We start from the raw sequence: 18,777 nt of genomic DNA on the forward strand, positions 1-18,777 counted from the left end.
AGATGTGAGCATTCACAAAATGATTGAAAATTTTAATCGTCTATAAATTAAACTTAATTTCGAAATATTTCGAGTTTTTTTTTTTTTTTAAATTCAAACATGCATATTTATACGAAGAGGATAAACGAAATATTACTCGATTTTTTTTATGGTGATGGTGAAAAAAGACCGTGACATTGTTGATGGTGAAAAAGACGGTGACGATGTTGATGGTGAACGAAGACGGTGATGGTCCGCAATGATGGTCCAACGATTAAATTAGAGGAAGGGTATAATTTTAAATGGTTTTATTGAAACTAGAAGGGGATGCTGCAGATGGGGATGATTTAGGAAATTGGTAGGAGATATGTTAATTGGAGAGGGTGATGTGGTTTCTTTTAGGTTTGGGGGAAATGGTAGATCCGTTAATTGTGGATGGAGTAAATATTAGTAGACGAAGTAATTTTTAGGGTTTTTTGATAACTGTTACTACATATAATCCCATTTTTACCTAACTGCTACCAAAGAAATGAAAATATGCTACCAACATATTTGGTTCGGATAACAAATCACTACCACATTAGGAAAAGACTTTAAAATGGAAGATCTCGGCCATTCATTTCTTATTGTCAACTTAAGTATCAACACCTCCATTAATACTCCTTCCATCTTTTATTTCAGTAATCTTTCTTCTTTCCCTTCTTAACTCTATTAGATTTAACCCTTTATGTTTTCAAATTAGGGTTTGTGATTGTTGTTTATTCTGGGTATTTTTTTTCCGATTGTTGTAACAATGTCGATTTGGGGCTGTTTTGAGAAAAATAAGAAGGCATCTAAGTGTGGTTATGGGGTTACTTTTCCCTCTATTGGGGTCGTGGATGTGGTATTTTTGTTGGTATGATGAAGTGTAAATAAAGTGGCATAAAAATATAATAAATCAGTTGATGTTGGAGAAGGATGTTCTCCATTGTGATTTGATGATGAATAAGTGTGAGGTTGCACATTTGCAGGAGCAAACAACAAGCTTAGGGAAGCTAATATCCTACTTAGGTAAATTGAGGTATATGAGGATGTGAATGTGGTAAATGGAGATAGCAAAGTAAGGCACGTGTGATTCGAACTCATTATGAGGAATGAGATTAAAAGGTAAACCTAATATGAGATTAAATTTGAGGAATAAGCTTAAGGATTGGATGGGTTTTCTGATTGACCAATTTAATTCAAAATAATTAGATTTAGATTTTTAGATAGTTGAAGGGTTAACAGTTAGGTTAGAGAGGGAAATGTGTGGGTAAGTGAAGGTATGCCTCACGAGAGTGTAAAAATAGGGGTACTCTATCAGGCGCAAATCGGAGGTTTATGGTTATGTGATAGATTGTTATCTGAACCAAATATGTTGGTAGTAGCTTTTAAGGGAAAAGTTTCCTTAGTAGCAGTTGATAAGAATGAGATTATATGTGGTAGCAGTTATAAAAAAACCCTAATTTTTATAATCAAACATTGATTTTTTATTCAAATTTAAATTACAACATTGATCATGTTATATTTAATTTATAGTGAATATATTTGTAAATTAAAACATTAATTAAAGGGTAATAATTAAGAAACCAAAAGAGGAAATAAATTCTTGATATATGCATTAATTGTATTGGTTAATGTAATTTAATTCTTAATTTCTAAATTAATACCCAAATTAGAAGGTATTTAATGCTTAAATACAACCCAGTGGGTTGTATTTAGCATTACCCTTAATTAAAAGTGAATATATTTGTAAAATTAGTTTTTAAATCTTATCTATACGGTTTTTTTATATGTTAGAATCATGTTTCCAATTAACTTCATTTTGTCAATGTCAATGAAATGGTCTTTCACTTTTAAAATTTTAACATTGTTATTTATTTATTTTTTACAAAATAAAATTAAAATATTTATCATATTGGAGTATTTATTAATTTATTAAGATATTTAAAAAATTAGAAAAGAATAATTGACTTATTTATAATTCGGAAATTTCTCATGATACCCTTTAATTTTATCAGATTTCCCCCAAGATACCCCTTTTTTGAAGTATTCTCCATTTTTGTGCCCATGATACCCCTTAACGTAATGGCCGTTAAGAAATCGTTAAGTTTTGATGACGTGACATTAATTAGTGATGGACTAATTATGGAGGAGAAAATTAAAAAATAAAGTGTGAAGATTTGTCATGGTACCCCCGTGCTTTATACATCCCTCACCATATAACCTAAGTTACAATAAGGGGTAAATTAATACATTGACTTTATCACATTAATACATTGACTTTATCACACTTGTCGAGACGTATTTTGCAACGTGAATATCTTTAGTTATACGTTATTAAAAATTATAAAAATTTGATATTCTTATAGTATTCATGACGATAAATCAAACAAGATCTCACATGACTATATTTTTTCTTATAAATTAAGAATAATATCAAAGATTCTCTACGACCCTGAATAATGCCAAAAAGTCAATGTAACTTTTGGTCTAGATGGGAAGGAGTACAATTTATGTTAGTTTATTTTTTGCAGATCATTAGGATAGTATAATAAAAAGTGGTAAAATAAAATAGGTTAAGATTGGTTATTGATAAATGACAAATTTATATTTGGGTATGAGAGTAGGTCGTGAATATAATAACAGCAAGTTCTATAGCAAGAGACGGGTCAAATATCCTTAAAGTTGTGACATTTTTGGGTTGACAAGTTGTTGTTTATATTTGGTTTGCTCCATTTCATTAAAATATACCTCACATTTCATTAAAGATGGGGCAAACATAGAAAAATGGAGGGAGTATGTTTGGCCCGTCTTTAATTATAGTTGGATAGTTGTCGTTTGTAATGAGATTTTGTGATATAATTATAGGGCGGTCATTGATAAAGATAGTCTTATGCTAAAAGATATATTTGAAGAATAAAGTGAATGATGAGACTAAAGGAAAGATGAAAATTATATACTAAGTGTACCACGTGAAAATTATTACAACCTTAGGCATATCTTAGAGCATCCGCAATAATTGGGCTCCCCGTATTTTTTCTTTTATTTTCTTATTCGTCCACCTAATTTTTCACTAATTTTTTCATTTACCCTCCATTTCATAACTACATCTCTGCAACAATGAGGTTCTCCATTTCAACTCCACTTTACCACTTTACTTTTTCTCGTTTGTCAACGCGTGTTTTACGCGGTAAATATCGTTAGTTACGTATTTGCAAAAATTATAAAAGTTCGATATTTTTAATGTACTCGTAAAGACGAATCAAACAATATCTCACATGAATATATTTGACCCACTTTTTAATAGAACTTGGCCCACTTTTTCATATGGGAACCTCCCCTACAAATGGTGGAGCCTCTAATTAAGGAGAAGTGTGTGCAATAATGAGGGTCCCCATTTGAGGAGATAGAGTACATATGGGGAGGACCTCCCCACCTTTGCGGATGCTCTTAAGACCGTACCCAAGCAAGGTCACGAGAGAGGTCGCGACCTTGTTGGGTCGCCTTAATCAACAATTAAGCATGAGATTAGTGTGACCTTTTGGTTGCTCTTGACCTTATAAGGTCAATTTGTGACCTCTTTGGTTGCTGTTGACCTTATTAGGTCAATTGGTGACCCAATAGATGTCAAATTATCATTGGTCGTAAACAAAATAAAAAGGGTTGGAAGGTGAAAAATGATTGGGTTGATGACCTAGGTCGCGACCTTCTGCTTGGAAGGTGAAAATGGGTCAAGGTTAATAAGGTGGGATTAAGAGTAAAATTGGGTCGCGACCTAATTAGCACGACCACTGCTTTGGGATGGTCTAAGGAAGAATATATATAAATACAGGTACTATGAGAAATGTTCAAATTTTTTTTTTAACAAAAGATGTGTATTTAAGGGGTATTGTGGACACAAAAAGGGAATCTCAAGGGTACCATGAGAAATCTGACAAAATTAAAGGATCTTGATGATGTTTTAACGGTCGTTACTTTAAGGGGTATTGTGGACACAAAAAGGGAATCTCAAGGGTACCATGGAGGCATGGACGAATTCTAAAAAGAAGGAAATCTCAAGGGTACCATGAGAAATCTGACAAAATTAAAGGATCTTTGGGAAATTTCCGTTTATAATTTGTTTGTAAATAATAATTGAAAAAGTGAAAAATGTTTGAGTTGATGACTAAGTGTTGACCTTGTACGGGAGGGTGAAAATGAGTCCTGCTAAATAAGGTGAGATGAAGACTAAAACTGGGTGGTGACTTTAACGTGACCCTTTGCTTGGGGATAATCTTAAGGTTAAAATATTGAAATTTTTAGACCAAAAAGTCAAGTGGGAATTAAATTTTTATTTTTCACGAGTCACCAATTAATTTAAGATTAGGGTTCTTTGTTTAGATTAAGCACAAAACAAAGTCGACAATTCAAATAACAAATCAATATCTTCATCTTAATTTTAGTATCATATAAAGAGCTATCCCATACAACGTTAGATATTACTCCCTTTTATCCGAGTCAATTGTTGTCCTTTGCCTTTTGTACGTTTGTCGATGCCCACTATGTTTTTATATATTTGCATGCTTGTATATACAAGAAAGTGGACGTTTTTGTTAGAAATTGATTGATAAATGAACTGCTCATTTTTTGTTCTTTGAAACTTATTTCCTTGTTTGCAAAATAAATAAAATATACTCCATAAGCGCTTACCATTTTAGGCCTTGTTTTTTCCGGCTTAATTTTAGCTCATTCATTTCATCGTTGCTCAACACAATTCAGTTCAATTTAGTTTCATTTGGTTTAATTCAATTAATCTTTTTACAAATTAACTCTCATTTTAATTTTATTCAATTTACCTAACTTTTATTCAATTAAGTTCACTTTAGCTCTGCTCCATTAAGTTTTGAGCCAAAAAACCGAAAAGAACATGACCTTGCTCCTATTAATTGAAGCTAGCATTATATTACGATTTTCTGATGACTTTTTAAAATAGAGGATTACTATTTTTATTTGATCTAGCATTATCTTACCAATTTTCACAAATTTACCTGCATTATAGGTAGGGTCAGGACTTACGAGTCTTGGGTCTATATTATTGTGTCGGGTTATGGTCATCTAGGTCATGGGTCAAGACATGTCAAAGACGTTTGGCTGATTAGGTTGACTTCATGGGTGAAGGTTATGGACATAATATAGGTCAAAATAGATCCTAACGCGTATGTTCTTTTATCATTTAAATAAAAATACTCTTTTTTTTTTTTCAAATAATCTAACAATAAACAAAATACCATTTTGGTTTAATTTTGGATTAGTATGAATTGGGAAAATTGGTCTAGTCTGTCCGATTTACTAAGCCCGGTCTAGTATAAAAATTGTTAGATTATTTGAAAAAAAAAAAAATCTAAAATCATTAATAACAACTACCCTATCCCACTAGATACCAATTTCAAGATCTCCATAATTCACCCAACACTTTCCTCGACCTTGTCTCCACCTTCTTCCACTGCCAGCCCTCCACCATAACATTCCCAACATCTCATTTGTAAAGGTAATTAAAAATGAAGAGATTATCCACCAAATTAATTTCTTCCTCCAAAATCACAACTTCATCAACATCAATTTCTTCCATTCAATCCACAACTTGTTTCTCGTCATCAATTTCCAAATCCCCAATTCAAAACCTAAAACCGTGGTCAAATTACAATGCTTTATTCTACAAACCCTACAAAACCCATCAACTCTACAAAAATCCATCTCAGGATTACACAACCCATGTTGGAATTCGTCTATATTTTCCTTCAAATGAGGGCAAAAACAAGGAGATAATTCAGGAAGCTATTAAGGCAGTGAAGGCAGCGAAATTGGTTGTCGAAGTGTCTGAAATTTTTAAGGAAATGGAGGGTAAGTTTGATAAAGCTGAACTTGGTGCAGCTTGCTTGAATATAGGCCTTGAACTTGAGAAAGAAGGTGAGGATCCTCAAAAGATTCGATATTTTGGTACTCAAGCATTAAATGTTTTGGATACTGTTGATAATATATATTATGTTGCTATGACGTTACGCCTTTTGGGTTCTATTAATTGTGGTATGAGGAAGTTTAATGATGCATTAGGGTTTCTTAATAGAGCTAGAAATATAGTGGTTAAGTTAGAGAATGATGGTAATTATAAGTATGGTGTTAATGCTCTAAAGACGATACATCTTGCTGTTTGTATGGAGCTAGCTAATGTTGAGACGGTTATGGGTAGGAGTAAGGAGGCTGTTGATTATTCGAGGAAATGTTTGGAGATAAACGAGTGTTTGATGGGGGTGGATAGTGTTGAGTTTGGTGATGCGAATAGAGATTTCGCTGAAGTGTGTGTCACGGTCAAGAACTTTAAGGATGGGTTGTTGTATTGTAAGAAGGCGTTGGAGATTCATTTGAAGTTGTTGGGGGAGAACTCTCTGGAGGTTGGTCTTGATAGATGGCTTTTTGGGGTTATATATGCTGGGATGGAGGAGCATGAGAAGGCCTTGGAGGAAAATAAGTTGGCCCAAAAGGTTTTTAAGGATTGTGGGTGTAGGTCTGAATTGATTCGTTCTGTGGTTGATGCTGCTAATGTTTATATTGGTCTTGGGAGGTATGAAGCTGCTATGAAAACGTTGAAGGAGCATGAGAAGGGCGAGAATCCTCTTATTTTGATGACAGTGGGTAAGGTCTTTATTCACCAGCAAAATGTTAAGGTTGCTAAGGAGTGTTTGGAATTTGCTTGTAGAGTGCTTAATAAAATGGAAAAATCAAAGCCATTGGAGGTTGCTGATGCATATATTATGATAGCAGATCAGTATGAGACTATGAATGATGTTGAAACTGCAATTTTTTTGTTGTTGAGAGCCCTCGCTTTGCTAGAAAAATTATTTGAAGAAAAACGATTAAAAGGGAGTGTATTGACCAGGATAGGTTGCCTACTTTTGTTGACGGATAAGGTGACACGGGCTATGACTATACCTCACCTGGAGAAGGAAGCTGAAACTCTGAAACAGAGATATGGGTCTAAGCATTTCGGAGTAGGGTATATCTGTAACAAATTGGGCAGAGCTTATTTGGAGTTGGAGAGACCGGAGTTGGCGGCAGAAATGTTTGTTGTTGCTAAGGACATTCTGGGTTTTTATCTTGGCCCTCAATACGAGTCCATCCATACATGCCAAAACCTCTCAAATGCATATGCTGCCATGTATAGGTAAATATCTGTCCGTTTTCTGTTGTCCTTGATGTGTTAACTTATTTAGGGGATTATTATTAAGTGGCTTATGATGCTCTATTTTTCAATTCTATGTGCACTTTGTTATCTCTTGGAAAAGGAAACACTCGAAAAATGACATTAATGTTGCAATCATTATCATTATTATTATTATACAGTATATATATTAAAGAAGAGCCATACAAACCTGCTGTGGCACTATGAGAATTCAGGAAAACTATTTTGAAGAGCTCTCGTTAATTTCGGTAAAGTTGTCCATAGACTCACCTAATTTAACAACTCAGTAAAACAATTAAGGGTAAAATTGTCCGTTTCTTTTCCTAGCTTATACCGTAGATGTCTAAGTCACATTAAAAATACACAATCATCATGCTATAAATGCTTTCCATTCTCGCTTTGTGTGTGTGTGGTTAATTGACTCTTTGATTGTCTTGTGTGTGTATTTGTTACTCTTTGATTGTGTTTTTGGTGGCACTAATGCTTTCCCAAAAGCCCACCACCGTCTTTAACCCACCATCATAATTAAGCCCACCACTTAACTCACTACCCGCCTCATTCGACCTTGCACACGACGCAAAATTCGAGGAGAACGGAAGTCGACAAAAAGGCTGATAGTGCACTTCAAAGGTTGTGGGCTTAATGCGGCGTTCAAAAGTGGCGGTGCTCCCTCTGTTCGTCCCTTTCGTCTGTCTTATGTGACTCTCTGTTTTCTATTGTTGCAATTCATATTTATTGGTTGCATTCCTTTGTTTACTCTAAATCCAAAGTGCCAATCATTATAACCAATTGCAACTTTTAGCTAACATCTCTAACCATATAAAGTTCACTGTATTTGAGCCATTTAGGCCTGACCGCCTGAGTTATTGGGAGTTATACACAGCACACGTGTGTTTGATCCAAACAAACTGTTCAGCTTTATTTTTGACCAATTGTATTCAAATTGCATACTTGACTTTGGAATTTTTACTCTTATCTTTGATGGTCTCTTGAGAGTGACGGGGCAGAAGGGGAAGAGCCGAGAATGTTATACTTGTTCCTAACTATTGTGGTTTGCTAGATAATATGGAGTTTCCTTTTATGTAATATATCTTTGTTAACAATTTTGTATCAGGTGGAGTAAATGCAAAGTTTCGAGTGAAATTGTCAGGCACTTCAAATCATCAATGAAGTCTGAAATCTATTTAGTACAACCTACGCCTGCATCGTTATCTTATCATCTGCCGATAATAAATGTGGATTCGAATTTTCCTGAAAAAGAAAAAGAGGTAAAAACGGTGTTTCAAGTAGGCGCGGTATGTCGTTCGAGAGAAGGGTTTGTACTGTGGGCAGTAGTGGCCGTGTTCAATGTTGATTCATTAGTGCCACCTTCATTGGCGATGAAGAAACCTGACATTAATTTGCCTGAGTTAGGTGGAATTGCTTATTTAAGGATCCTTACCCATGAAATGGGAATAGGCAATTTCCTACTGGTAACGGATAGTAAGCTTTCACATGATTACTTGACTGGTGAAAATGTCACAATCAAAAATAAGTTGCATAGGTTCTTGGTTGTCCTATGCAAGAAAATCTGGTTTTATTCGCCCCAGAATGAATTTGGAAGACGGGCATTATGGGTTGATAAGATATACAACAAAGCTGCTGACGCCCTTTCTCGGCGCGATAAGATTAAAGATTTTCCTAAGGCTATTGAAGATGATTTGCCAGAATTTAAAAGACAAATAACAGAAGATATTTCAGAAAAAAATGGGGGAACAGGCCTTAAGGGCAATAAGGTGTTGAAGGGTAAAAAATTTATAACCTACCTGAAAGAAAGTGTTGATAAGATTCGTAAAGACTAGGACTAAGGATGCAAGGTAAGGAGAAATATCAAATACCTAGTATGATACTTACAGATTTCAGCCAACATATCTCTATTTATTTCAATTTTACAACTCAAATTTTGTTTTCTAGACGTGCCCCACGTCGTGTACCCTCATTTTACGGCAAGGCACAATGTTCAAAAATTGAGTCATGCCATGTTTAACAGAGGACATCGGTGCTTGTCTCCAAGTTACATAGTACTGAATTTCCCTTTGCCAACAGTCGCCTGAAAAACCATCTTATTAGTGCACATTCATATTCATATCATTGACCTGCATTGTTTCATGGCGTTCTTTCTAAGCTTTATTTCGTTTGACTGAATTACTTATATACTTCCATATTCTTGCTAGGGGAACAGTACTGGGTGGAATTCCTTACAGATGGAAATGCAGATAACAATGTGATGAACTGTAGAGTCAGAAGCATATGATTAGTATTTCATCACTTCTGGAGTATTCGGAGGCAAGTTCTGTTTGTGGATTAGTGGTTATCATCATACATGGGTATGTTTGTTTTTTTGTAGTAAATGAACAATGCACTAAAAATCAAGGTTTTTTGGGTAGCATAGTGGTGAAAGTTTGTGTCTGTTTGGGACCAATGATCTGAAATTTTTATCTACTGAAGCCTTTATGGTACTTTTGGTGACTGCCCTTTTGTAGAGCTATTGCATTGCCGGGTTAGTATTAGTTGACAACTTTTGAGTTTGATTTTGCCTGCATTATGTAGTTTTGTAAGAGTTGATTGTTCTTCTTTTTATTGTTTTTCATGCAAACCAAAATTATAATTTAAGGAGCATGTGCTGAAGGCATTCTGGCAATGTCTGGCTTTGGTTGGAAATGTCATAGTATTGTTCGATGTTCCATTTTTATGTCGTGTAATGGGTTATTCCGTATCTATCAAAAGTCTATTTTGCTATCTCATAGTATTGTTTCTGTATATTTTATAGAAACACAAGTCATACACAAAGTCGATGTCTTTTTGCTATCTTATCACTATTTTTTAACAAAACTGTTGAAACATGAGTCATAGAGAAAATTAATCTCACCATGCTTTTGACTAGCATTTATTGAGAATGATATAGTTCATTTTTACACAAGTGATAAGACATTTCTTGAGCCCTTTGCTTACTAGTTACAACTATCTCTGTACATATCCTTGATCATCGACATTGCATATTGCATATTTAATTGTCATATTGCATTATTTAAGTTGTTTGGTCACTGATGATCAAAGGATAGCCTACACTTTGATGTTGGTGGTGTTGTATTGTGAAAATTTAAAGGGTTACTATCTTATATCATGTGGAGTTGTTTGATTATTATGTGTGGTTCTGAGATATCCTTGAACAAGAGTAAATTGATCTGAATGTTCAGGCCTTTACTTATCAATATTGTCTGATCTCTCTTGGAATGCCTTTTGTGCTTAGAATGGGAAGCTCAATGTTGAGCATAATTCATAGTTGATCGATCCTTCTTGTCTGTCAAAAGTATTAGGAGTATTAGGTGTTGGATGGATGCTTTGAAAAGGGTATGGTATTAATAGTATGTTGTGTTTGTAGAGTGGTACTACTAATAAAGAAACAAACCGCAATGCTTTGTTGGCCTCTATCGGTTAACTTGTTACAACGCCAAAATCGAATAAAATGGAAGCGTAAAGTGAATGTTATAAGTAATGAATAATAATTTTATCTTATTGTTCCGCTTGTCTGTATCAGCCTTCGGGTGATAACCTTACAGTTAGATCGTGTCATTATTCAGTAGTAAAGGCCAGCATAGTTTTTCCCTTACAATTCTTGGTGTTTATTGCTTGCAAATTGTGTTACATTGCAGTTCCATTTGTTTTTTTAACTTCGGTAGCTCTGGTTATTTTTTCCGCATTTTGAGGTGTGCGTTCACTTATAGACGGTTCTAAAGGATGATTCATGTCAGCCGACCCCAAATCATTTTGGGATTAAGGCTTTGGTGGTAGTGGTGGTAGTAGCTCTGGTTATATTTCTCGGCTTTGTATTTTTAGAGGTTGTTTTTTATTACTGCCTATGTTATAGTCTCTCTAATGTGGATGATAACCGAGTCAAAAAAAAAAAAAGAATCAGGTTTGTGTTGTGTTTGGTTTACATAGCAGTCTATATCATGACTAGCAATTTTGTTACATAGATTGTTATGTTCTTTTGCACTTAATATTAATTTACTTCGGATCAATCCAATTTATACGGTTTTAGTTCAAAAGAACCAGCTCTAAGACTCACCTCGTTCTATATGTTTGTTAAAAGCTACTCCGTATTTAAGTCCTGCAACGACTTGAAGTGGTATTTTCTTCATCATCTGGAATGTAACTTGGACATGACTTTTCAAGAAGAATCACTAATTTCTGCATTAACTAACAAAACAAAGGCTACTGATGAGTGATTAAGTCTGATAGTTTCCTTCAAAAAAAAAAATAAAAAAAAATCTGGAACTCCTTGATGTTTATAGAACCCAAGTGTTCACTGAGAAGAGTGATATTTTGTTTCCATGTTTACTTTTAGAGTAAATTATCAATAACTTCTTTTTAAAATACACTTTTTAAAATTTACCCCGACCAAAAAGTTTAAAAATTACACCCACATGTTTATTGCAAAAATTTGAAATTGTTCCCAATGCCCCCCTCAACTTTTACATTTTTATGACAAAAATGCCCCTTTATTTTATTTCTTACAATGATTAAATTACGGTGGTGAAGTTTAGCGGAGGATTGTGGTGGAAAGCTGTGGAGTCCTTGGGTATTTTGAAGGGTGGGCATAGTTGTAATGGAGTTGGGTAGTATTCTGAAATTTTTAAAAATATAAGGGGTATTTTTGTAAGATAAAAAATGCAAATAAAGGGGTTTGGTAGCAATTTTTAAATTTTTGCAATATTTTGGGTGTAATTTTAAATTTTTTTTTCTCTCAGTTTGTTTTAAAAATGTTTTTAAAGTTTTTCCTTAGTTATTAATAATTTCCTCTTACTTTTATTACAATTGTAATCTTATTTCCAAAAAAAAACCCAAATCATCCACTTTCTTGTCAAAAATCGAAACAAAACCACAACCCGTTGCATCACCACCGACCAATCAGTAATCCATTTTTGGAATGATACGGGATTAACAAACCCACATGTTTACTTTTATTATTGAAAGCTTGAAAGCATCGTTCAATGCCCTGGACACGTTTCAACATCTAAATTTGGAGGGCTTATGTTGGGTTGACTTTAGGGTTGATGTGTTTGTTGTCTCCAGGATTCTTAAGCACATTAACGTGTTTAAATTAGATCAATTTAACATATTCTAATTAAAAAAAAGAACAAAATTAAATATAGACAAATTTTTCCAAAATGTGAAGAAATTGATTGATTGAAAGAGATGGTCTAAGATAAATTAGGTTTAAATTTGTTTAGGGGTATTTGAGTTATAAGACGCTTTCGATAAGATAAATCCGATAATCCAATATAAAATATGAGAAATACTTGTATGTTGTACTCGGAGTTAAGACTAAGGCTTATTATAACTGGGTTAATCTCAATCTCATTGGATTTCCTTCATGTTGAATGGAAGGCATAACGTGCACCTAGGACATATATAAAATATTTCTGGAGTATGTGATAACAACGAAAGGGGATGTAGCTCAAATGGTAGAGCGCTCGCTTTGCATGCGAGAGGCACGGGGTTCGATCCCCTGCATCTCCATTTTTTTCTATTTCTTTTATTTTTAGTCACTACCATAGATCTGCGATGAGTTCCAGAGGAAACTTCAAAGACCAGATCATCTACTATCGAGTATCGAGCAAGGTTTTATAAACAGTTGAACTTCTCAATGCTCAAAAGTACATCAAATTGACGAATGACGGAGTAACCAGCGTCCAAGGACAGCATAAACTAAGGGTTAGTAGGAACAGCTGCTTCTCTACTGCTGAAAAATTAAAATTATTAGTAATTTCCTGATTTTTCTTCTTCTACACCACAAGTTAGCTCTATAAATTGCAGATCCCGGTAAGAAGCTTTCGGTAATGAAAATACAGACTGAAGTACACCGAGCAAGTTTCCTTATTCAGTCATCGAGGAAGGCGATGAGCAAGTATAAGGATTTCGACTCTGGGTATTTCAATATGTATCCTTGAGCGTATACAAATAAATAATACATACCTACAAACCATCGAAACCACATGTTCGTCATCTAAATATTCAATTTCATTCCCAATTTAAAAAAATGGATCAAGGTTGGTGCACTTGACAAAATATAGTTCCATGATACTAACATTCCATTGCCTAGTTTCACAAACTAAGCAAAGAATACAAAAAATAGAGACAGATGCTCAATAACTTCCGAAGAACAAAGAAGCATAAGTTAACTTTAGTAAGTAAAAGCCTAAGAACATCCCAGAATGCTGCACAAAGATGAATATAGACGCCAAAAGCGCGGTATCTCAGTATTCCCACTTCTTCAACTCCATACCATCCGGGGCACTACCTTCAACCTTTTTCGTTCCCACTTCTTTCCAGTTGGTAGACAGGACAGTTCCATTTGACTCGACCTGCAAATAATGATAATTTTTTTTAAGGAAAGAAAACTCTTGCTAGGCAGCCAAAGTATGATTTCAACATTTTCCGAAACACTTACAAATGACTTTTGCATGGCTCGTCGTGTATCCTCATCAGCATCACCATATATGTCCCGGAAGAACTTGTTCAAAGCTGCATCTCCATCTAACTTTTCATCCTTCTCCTGTACAATTCAGGGAAAAGATGGGATAAATTGGCAGAAAGGCAAAATTTCAAATAGTTAGGTGACATTACAACCACAACTATAAACAGCCTTCAATATCATCGAAATAATGGAAGCCGTGTATAAAACCGTCAGTTAAAGCAGCAGATGGGATATGTACCTCCTTTTTCACTTGAGCTTCCAATTTGTCCCAATCAATTTTATTCTTGGATGATGGATACGATGGCCTTTGTGCAACTGCAGTAAATATGATGATGTTAAAATATAAACCAAAGTACTTCTCTGATGAGAAAGAAATAAAGATACCCATTAGGAGTTTCCGAATTTATTCAGACAATTCACAATAGTATTCTTCATGTTCATATAATAAACCTTAGGCATGTCAGAGACTCCGAGTAAAAGGGAACGTCACTCAAAGTTAAAAAGTATTTAGACCGCTCACTCATTAACTAGGCATTTTGCACTAAGCAATAGTTAAAGTTGCAAGTTATTTTCACATACCAGTTGACACATTTATCTTCTGAACAGCTGCAACATCCTTGGTGTATTCCAGAGAAGTCCACTGGATTAGTTCAGCTTTTGCAAGGCGGATTTCAATTTTAGTAGACAGAACTTCATATCTGCACTTGGCTGGTATAATCTGCGAGTTTAAGTGTGCATACAGGTAAGAATTCATTCAAGTATAGTTCCGTGTCTATACATACAGTGACATAACAATTTACAGGAAACTATGTAATTGAAGAAGATGTATCTACCTTCCCAAACAACCGAGGTTGGAGACGATATGGTTCTTCATCAGGAATATCAATTGTTACACTAAGCTGTGAAACAAACAAGCAACATAAGTCACTCAACAAAATAATGAATCATGGCAACTTGCAGGAATGTAGTCAGACAAGACATACAATTTGTTCACCGTAGTCCACAGAAACGCTTGCAGCTGGTATTTTCTTCGCAAAGATAGTGACAACTATTTCCTCAGGCTTCTGATAAAATTCATGCCTGCCACATACACATGCAGTTAGTAATCAAAGCTTGATCAACAATGACGGTAAACTTAATATGTGGCAACGTCATGGCTTTTTATCACTAAGCATCCCCGTTCACAAGAACCACACCCCGGTCCATGTTACATGGATATTTCATTTGGCTGCGTGTCGCATGTCCAAATTCCAACACTACAAGACGCTCAAGCAGTTCAATTCAGATAAAAAGAAGTGTAAAATTTCTCAACATCGTATTGCCTCCAACACTTGCACTAAGTTTAGGTAATAGATTCAGTGATAAATAAGCAACGCAGGCCAGGAACTACTAAAAAGAACAAAGAAGATTGTCAGCAAGTACCTAAATTTTGGTTTTGCCACAGGCACTTCAATCACTGAAGTTGGTTCTTCAGAGATAGTACTTTCAGTTGGCTTCTCGACTGAAGGGTTTGGCAAACTGGCATTTTCAACTGCAAGAAATAACCACAAACTCGTAAGAGAAGTACACAGAGAAAAGTAAAGGAAGGAAGAAGGGGCTCAATATCCTGAATTCCAGAACACAATTTATGAATCAAAAACTGGCGGATGCAGAACTTTGCCAAGGAATACACAAAAATCAACCACTCTAAAACTGAAAGCCTCTACTTGATTCATTGATTAATTCAAAATAATGAGAAACCTAACACAATGGAATATCAACTCTTTAGTTAAGCTCGAAAGACGGAGTATGGAGAAATTGGGACAGACAGCAATACAAAAACCCAGGAAAGTGGGAGATGACAGACAGAAGCAAGCAATTTCATCAAAAGACCACCCTTAACATAGCCCAAAGCCAACATGACACTCACAGTAGCAACGCTTTTGTTATAGGCGCCCCTATAAGCACACATAATAAGCCTAGATATACTAATACATACCTGCAAGGTGTGCATCACATTCTTCGATAAATTTCGTAAATCTGGAATCTCCTGGTGCTAAAGCAGCCCCAGCTTGGAATGCTGTCTTTGCAGTTTGATATTCCTCCAGTTTCACACATGCAGTACTACAATGATAATAAAAACCCCATGATAATTAGGAAATTGACCTTATAATAAAACGACTATGCAGACAGCCTAAAACTAAACTAGACTACACTAAACCAAAACACTTCAGAGTTAAAGTCTATCAAACACAAAGCTCTGACCAATGCATAGACTTTGAATAATCACATAAACAAAACAATGTGCTATAAGTAAATACCCTTTACGCAGATAAGCTTTCGCCATTGAAGGATCCAATTCAATTGCTCTATTTGCATCAGCAACGGCCTCTGTCAATGCAACAAAACAGGTTAACGAAATATCAACAATATCCACAAGCTCGAACGTCTCATTCTCATAAATGCATCCTATGCAACAATATTAAAGCAATTCCAAAGATATCTAAATTGGATTCCTCAACTTACAACTCATTAAAAATCCTTTTCTTGATCTTTAATCAATGAAAGAAGCAAAAATTATCACTTCCAATCCAATTCACCCTACCACAAACATTGCATCTTAGAAATAACCCTAGAATTTTTTCTATCATGAACCAAAACACCAACGTCTTATGGTTGGACAATCTATTCGATTCGATCACTAATCCACTCATGTCAAACCCTAAATTCTCTCACAAACAATAGTTCCATAAAATCAACAAACAAACACATTGAACACCTATAAAATCAGGTCAACACTCCAAGATTTTGCTACAATACACTTAACAATCAACCTAAAAACAACACTACACGTAAAAAAGATCACATCTTTAGTACAATGGCAAGATTATCATACTACCAACATAACAAAATTCAACAAACAACTTCAACTAATACAAACCCAAATCAAATATCCTAAATTTATCCAAAATCTATCAAAAAGCCGCAAACTTTATCAAAAAATCAAAGCACCCATCAATGTAGCAATAATTAGCAATACTATCCCAATAATTAGCAATACTATCCCAGTCTCTCAAGGGGTCTCATAAATTACAGGACATACAATGTACAGTTTTACCCTAAATATCAAACTACCAACAAACAAAAATTCAAAAAAAAAAAGAGATCAAAAATCAGTAAAAACCTGTGAAATTGGAGAGCTTGATGTGGGCTTGAGCACGGTCAACGTAAAGATGAGGGTTAGAAGGGTCAAAGTCAATGGCTTGAGAGTAAAGGTCAACGGCAAGCTCAAAGTGGTCATCAATGAAAGCTTCTTTGGCCTTAGTTTCAAGATCAAGGATGTTGGAAGCCATTGAAGATTTGAAGTTGAAAATTGGAAGATGGTGAAGGTTGTGGAAGAGCAGAAGGTTGATGATTTGAGTTGAATAGAAGTTGAATGGGTGTGGTTTGTCTTATATAGGGATGGAAACTTGGAAAAGTGAAATAAAGTTTTGGTATGTATGTTTGATTAGAATTTGTGGGTCCATATACCAAGTTGTATTTAATTATTTAAAGACTTGACTTTGGTAATTTATTATGTGAACACTTGTTTTGGAAAGTTCTAGGTTATTAATTTTTGGTAAAGATTCTATGGTATCCCTGGCGGATTTCTCATGTTACCCTTATTTTTAAGAATCTGTTTATAATATTATTGAGATTCTATTTTTGTCTCATTGTGCCTCCTAATATAACGGCCGTTAAATAACCGTTAAATTTTGATGATCTAACAATGAATTAGTCGGATTATAATAAAGGGGAGAGTCGAACTGAGATCTATTGTTCAGGATATCCGTCTTAACCACTAAACTTAAACATGTTTGGGGAAAGATCTAAATTATTAATACCCTAAGATCATGTTTTTTTTTAATTTAACTTTTTTGGATCGTGTCTGGAAATTTATAAGTATGATCTTAACTTTTATGAATTTATTTAAGTGAATTTATAATATTGGAATTGAATTTATAGAAGAGTAGATATAAATTTAACTGAACTTATAAGATTTAAACTAAATGTATATGATCTGAACTTTTCTAAATAAAACTTACAAGAATTGAATTAAACTTAAGGGTGTTCATCCAAAGAACATTACGTTATTCTTAATGTTTTAAGATCTTGACCTTTCTACGTTTAAAACAGCTTTTTTGTGTTATGTAGTGTGTGTTTGGCCCGACTTTTAAAAGTGTATTTGGAATTAAAAATATTTTTTGGCCAAACACATCATTATTTAAAAAACTAAGCAAAATTTCTCAAAAACCAAAACACAATTTTTTTGCCCATAGAAATAGAAACAACAATTTGTTGTTTCTGCTTTTAAAAAAATATTTTTTAGAAAATTAAGCTTGAAAAACAAAAACTCATTTTCAACAAGTTAGGCCAAACATGCTCGTAGTATTTTGTTCGTCCAAGCCAATTTCATAGGTTGGTGAATATACATGAGGTGTATTATAATAAAAAGTTTTTTAATGGCTTTAACTGGAGAAAATAATTGACATTTTATTTTATTTATTTAGAGTACTTACTAAAATTGTCAAGGTAAGATTGTTATGCATATATCAACCTTATGATGCTTGTACACTTCATTTATTATTAACAAAAAATGAGAAATGCAAAGTATTATAAGATCATTGTAAACAGATATCATCGAGCTTTGAGCAAGGATCAGGTCGATACATGCCCAAGGTAGCGAAGTAGGCGTGTAAATGAGTTATGAGCATTGTCCGCTCAACAATTATTCGAAATTAATTTGGTCAAAGCTTGGCTCGAGCTCACATTGACCAAACTCAAGTTTGAGCTCGAGTTATGCTTGACCAAATATGAATCAGTCTTTAACCGAGCAAAGCTCCGATCGAACTCATTTTTCATACCCGGTGAGCTAAGAGTCACGCCCGAGTTTAAATATGAGTCAATATCATCAAGCTTAATTGAGTTTAGGGCTCAGTTGTCCACACAATTATTAAGACCCATACAAATCCTTAACTTAAACTTAACTTCATTATTGTGATAAAGTGGGGTTTCACATGTT

General features: G+C 34.5%; 2 protein-coding genes and 1 non-coding gene across 4 annotated transcripts; 2 read left to right on the forward strand and 1 right to left on the reverse strand.

The window, feature by feature from the left end:
* Positions 1 to 2,808: 2,808 nt before the first annotated feature.
* LOC141639516 (protein KINESIN LIGHT CHAIN-RELATED 3-like) lies at positions 2,809 to 9,914 on the forward strand. Of its 2 annotated transcripts, none has more exons than XM_074448615.1 (3): positions 2,809 to 7,198; positions 8,331 to 9,072; positions 9,430 to 9,914. In XM_074448615.1, the coding sequence occupies exons 1-2, from the start codon at positions 5,538 to 5,540 to the stop codon at positions 9,055 to 9,057; spliced, it is 2,388 nt and encodes a 795-aa protein (XP_074304716.1). In that variant the 5' UTR covers positions 2,809 to 5,537; the 3' UTR covers positions 9,058 to 9,072; positions 9,430 to 9,914. The 2 variants fall into 2 exon arrangements, with proteins under 2 accessions (XP_074304716.1, XP_074304717.1); XM_074448616.1 differs by having other exon boundaries at positions 9,438 to 9,914.
* A 2,791-nt stretch (positions 9,915 to 12,705) lies between these two features.
* Positions 12,706 to 12,778, forward strand: TRNAA-UGC (transfer RNA alanine (anticodon UGC)). Its single transcript has one exon. It is a non-coding gene; the product is annotated as a tRNA-Ala (tRNA).
* A 479-nt stretch (positions 12,779 to 13,257) lies between these two features.
* LOC141639522 (protein SGT1 homolog B-like) lies at positions 13,258 to 17,215 on the reverse strand. The gene is made up of 10 exons (XM_074448633.1): positions 16,900 to 17,215; positions 16,037 to 16,106; positions 15,715 to 15,839; positions 15,159 to 15,267; positions 14,720 to 14,816; positions 14,570 to 14,635; positions 14,316 to 14,454; positions 13,975 to 14,051; positions 13,710 to 13,814; positions 13,258 to 13,623 (listed from the first exon to the last, which is right to left on the reverse strand). The coding sequence occupies exons 1-10, from the start codon at positions 17,066 to 17,068 to the stop codon at positions 13,516 to 13,518; spliced, it is 1,065 nt and encodes a 354-aa protein (XP_074304734.1). The 5' UTR covers positions 17,069 to 17,215; the 3' UTR covers positions 13,258 to 13,515.
* Between the last annotated feature and the right edge of the window lie 1,562 nt (positions 17,216 to 18,777).

This window comes from Silene latifolia, unplaced genomic scaffold, assembly GCF_048544455.1.
Source record: "Silene latifolia isolate original U9 population unplaced genomic scaffold, ASM4854445v1 scaffold_426, whole genome shotgun sequence".
In the NCBI taxonomy this organism is placed as follows: domain Eukaryota; kingdom Viridiplantae; phylum Streptophyta; class Magnoliopsida; order Caryophyllales; family Caryophyllaceae; genus Silene; species Silene latifolia.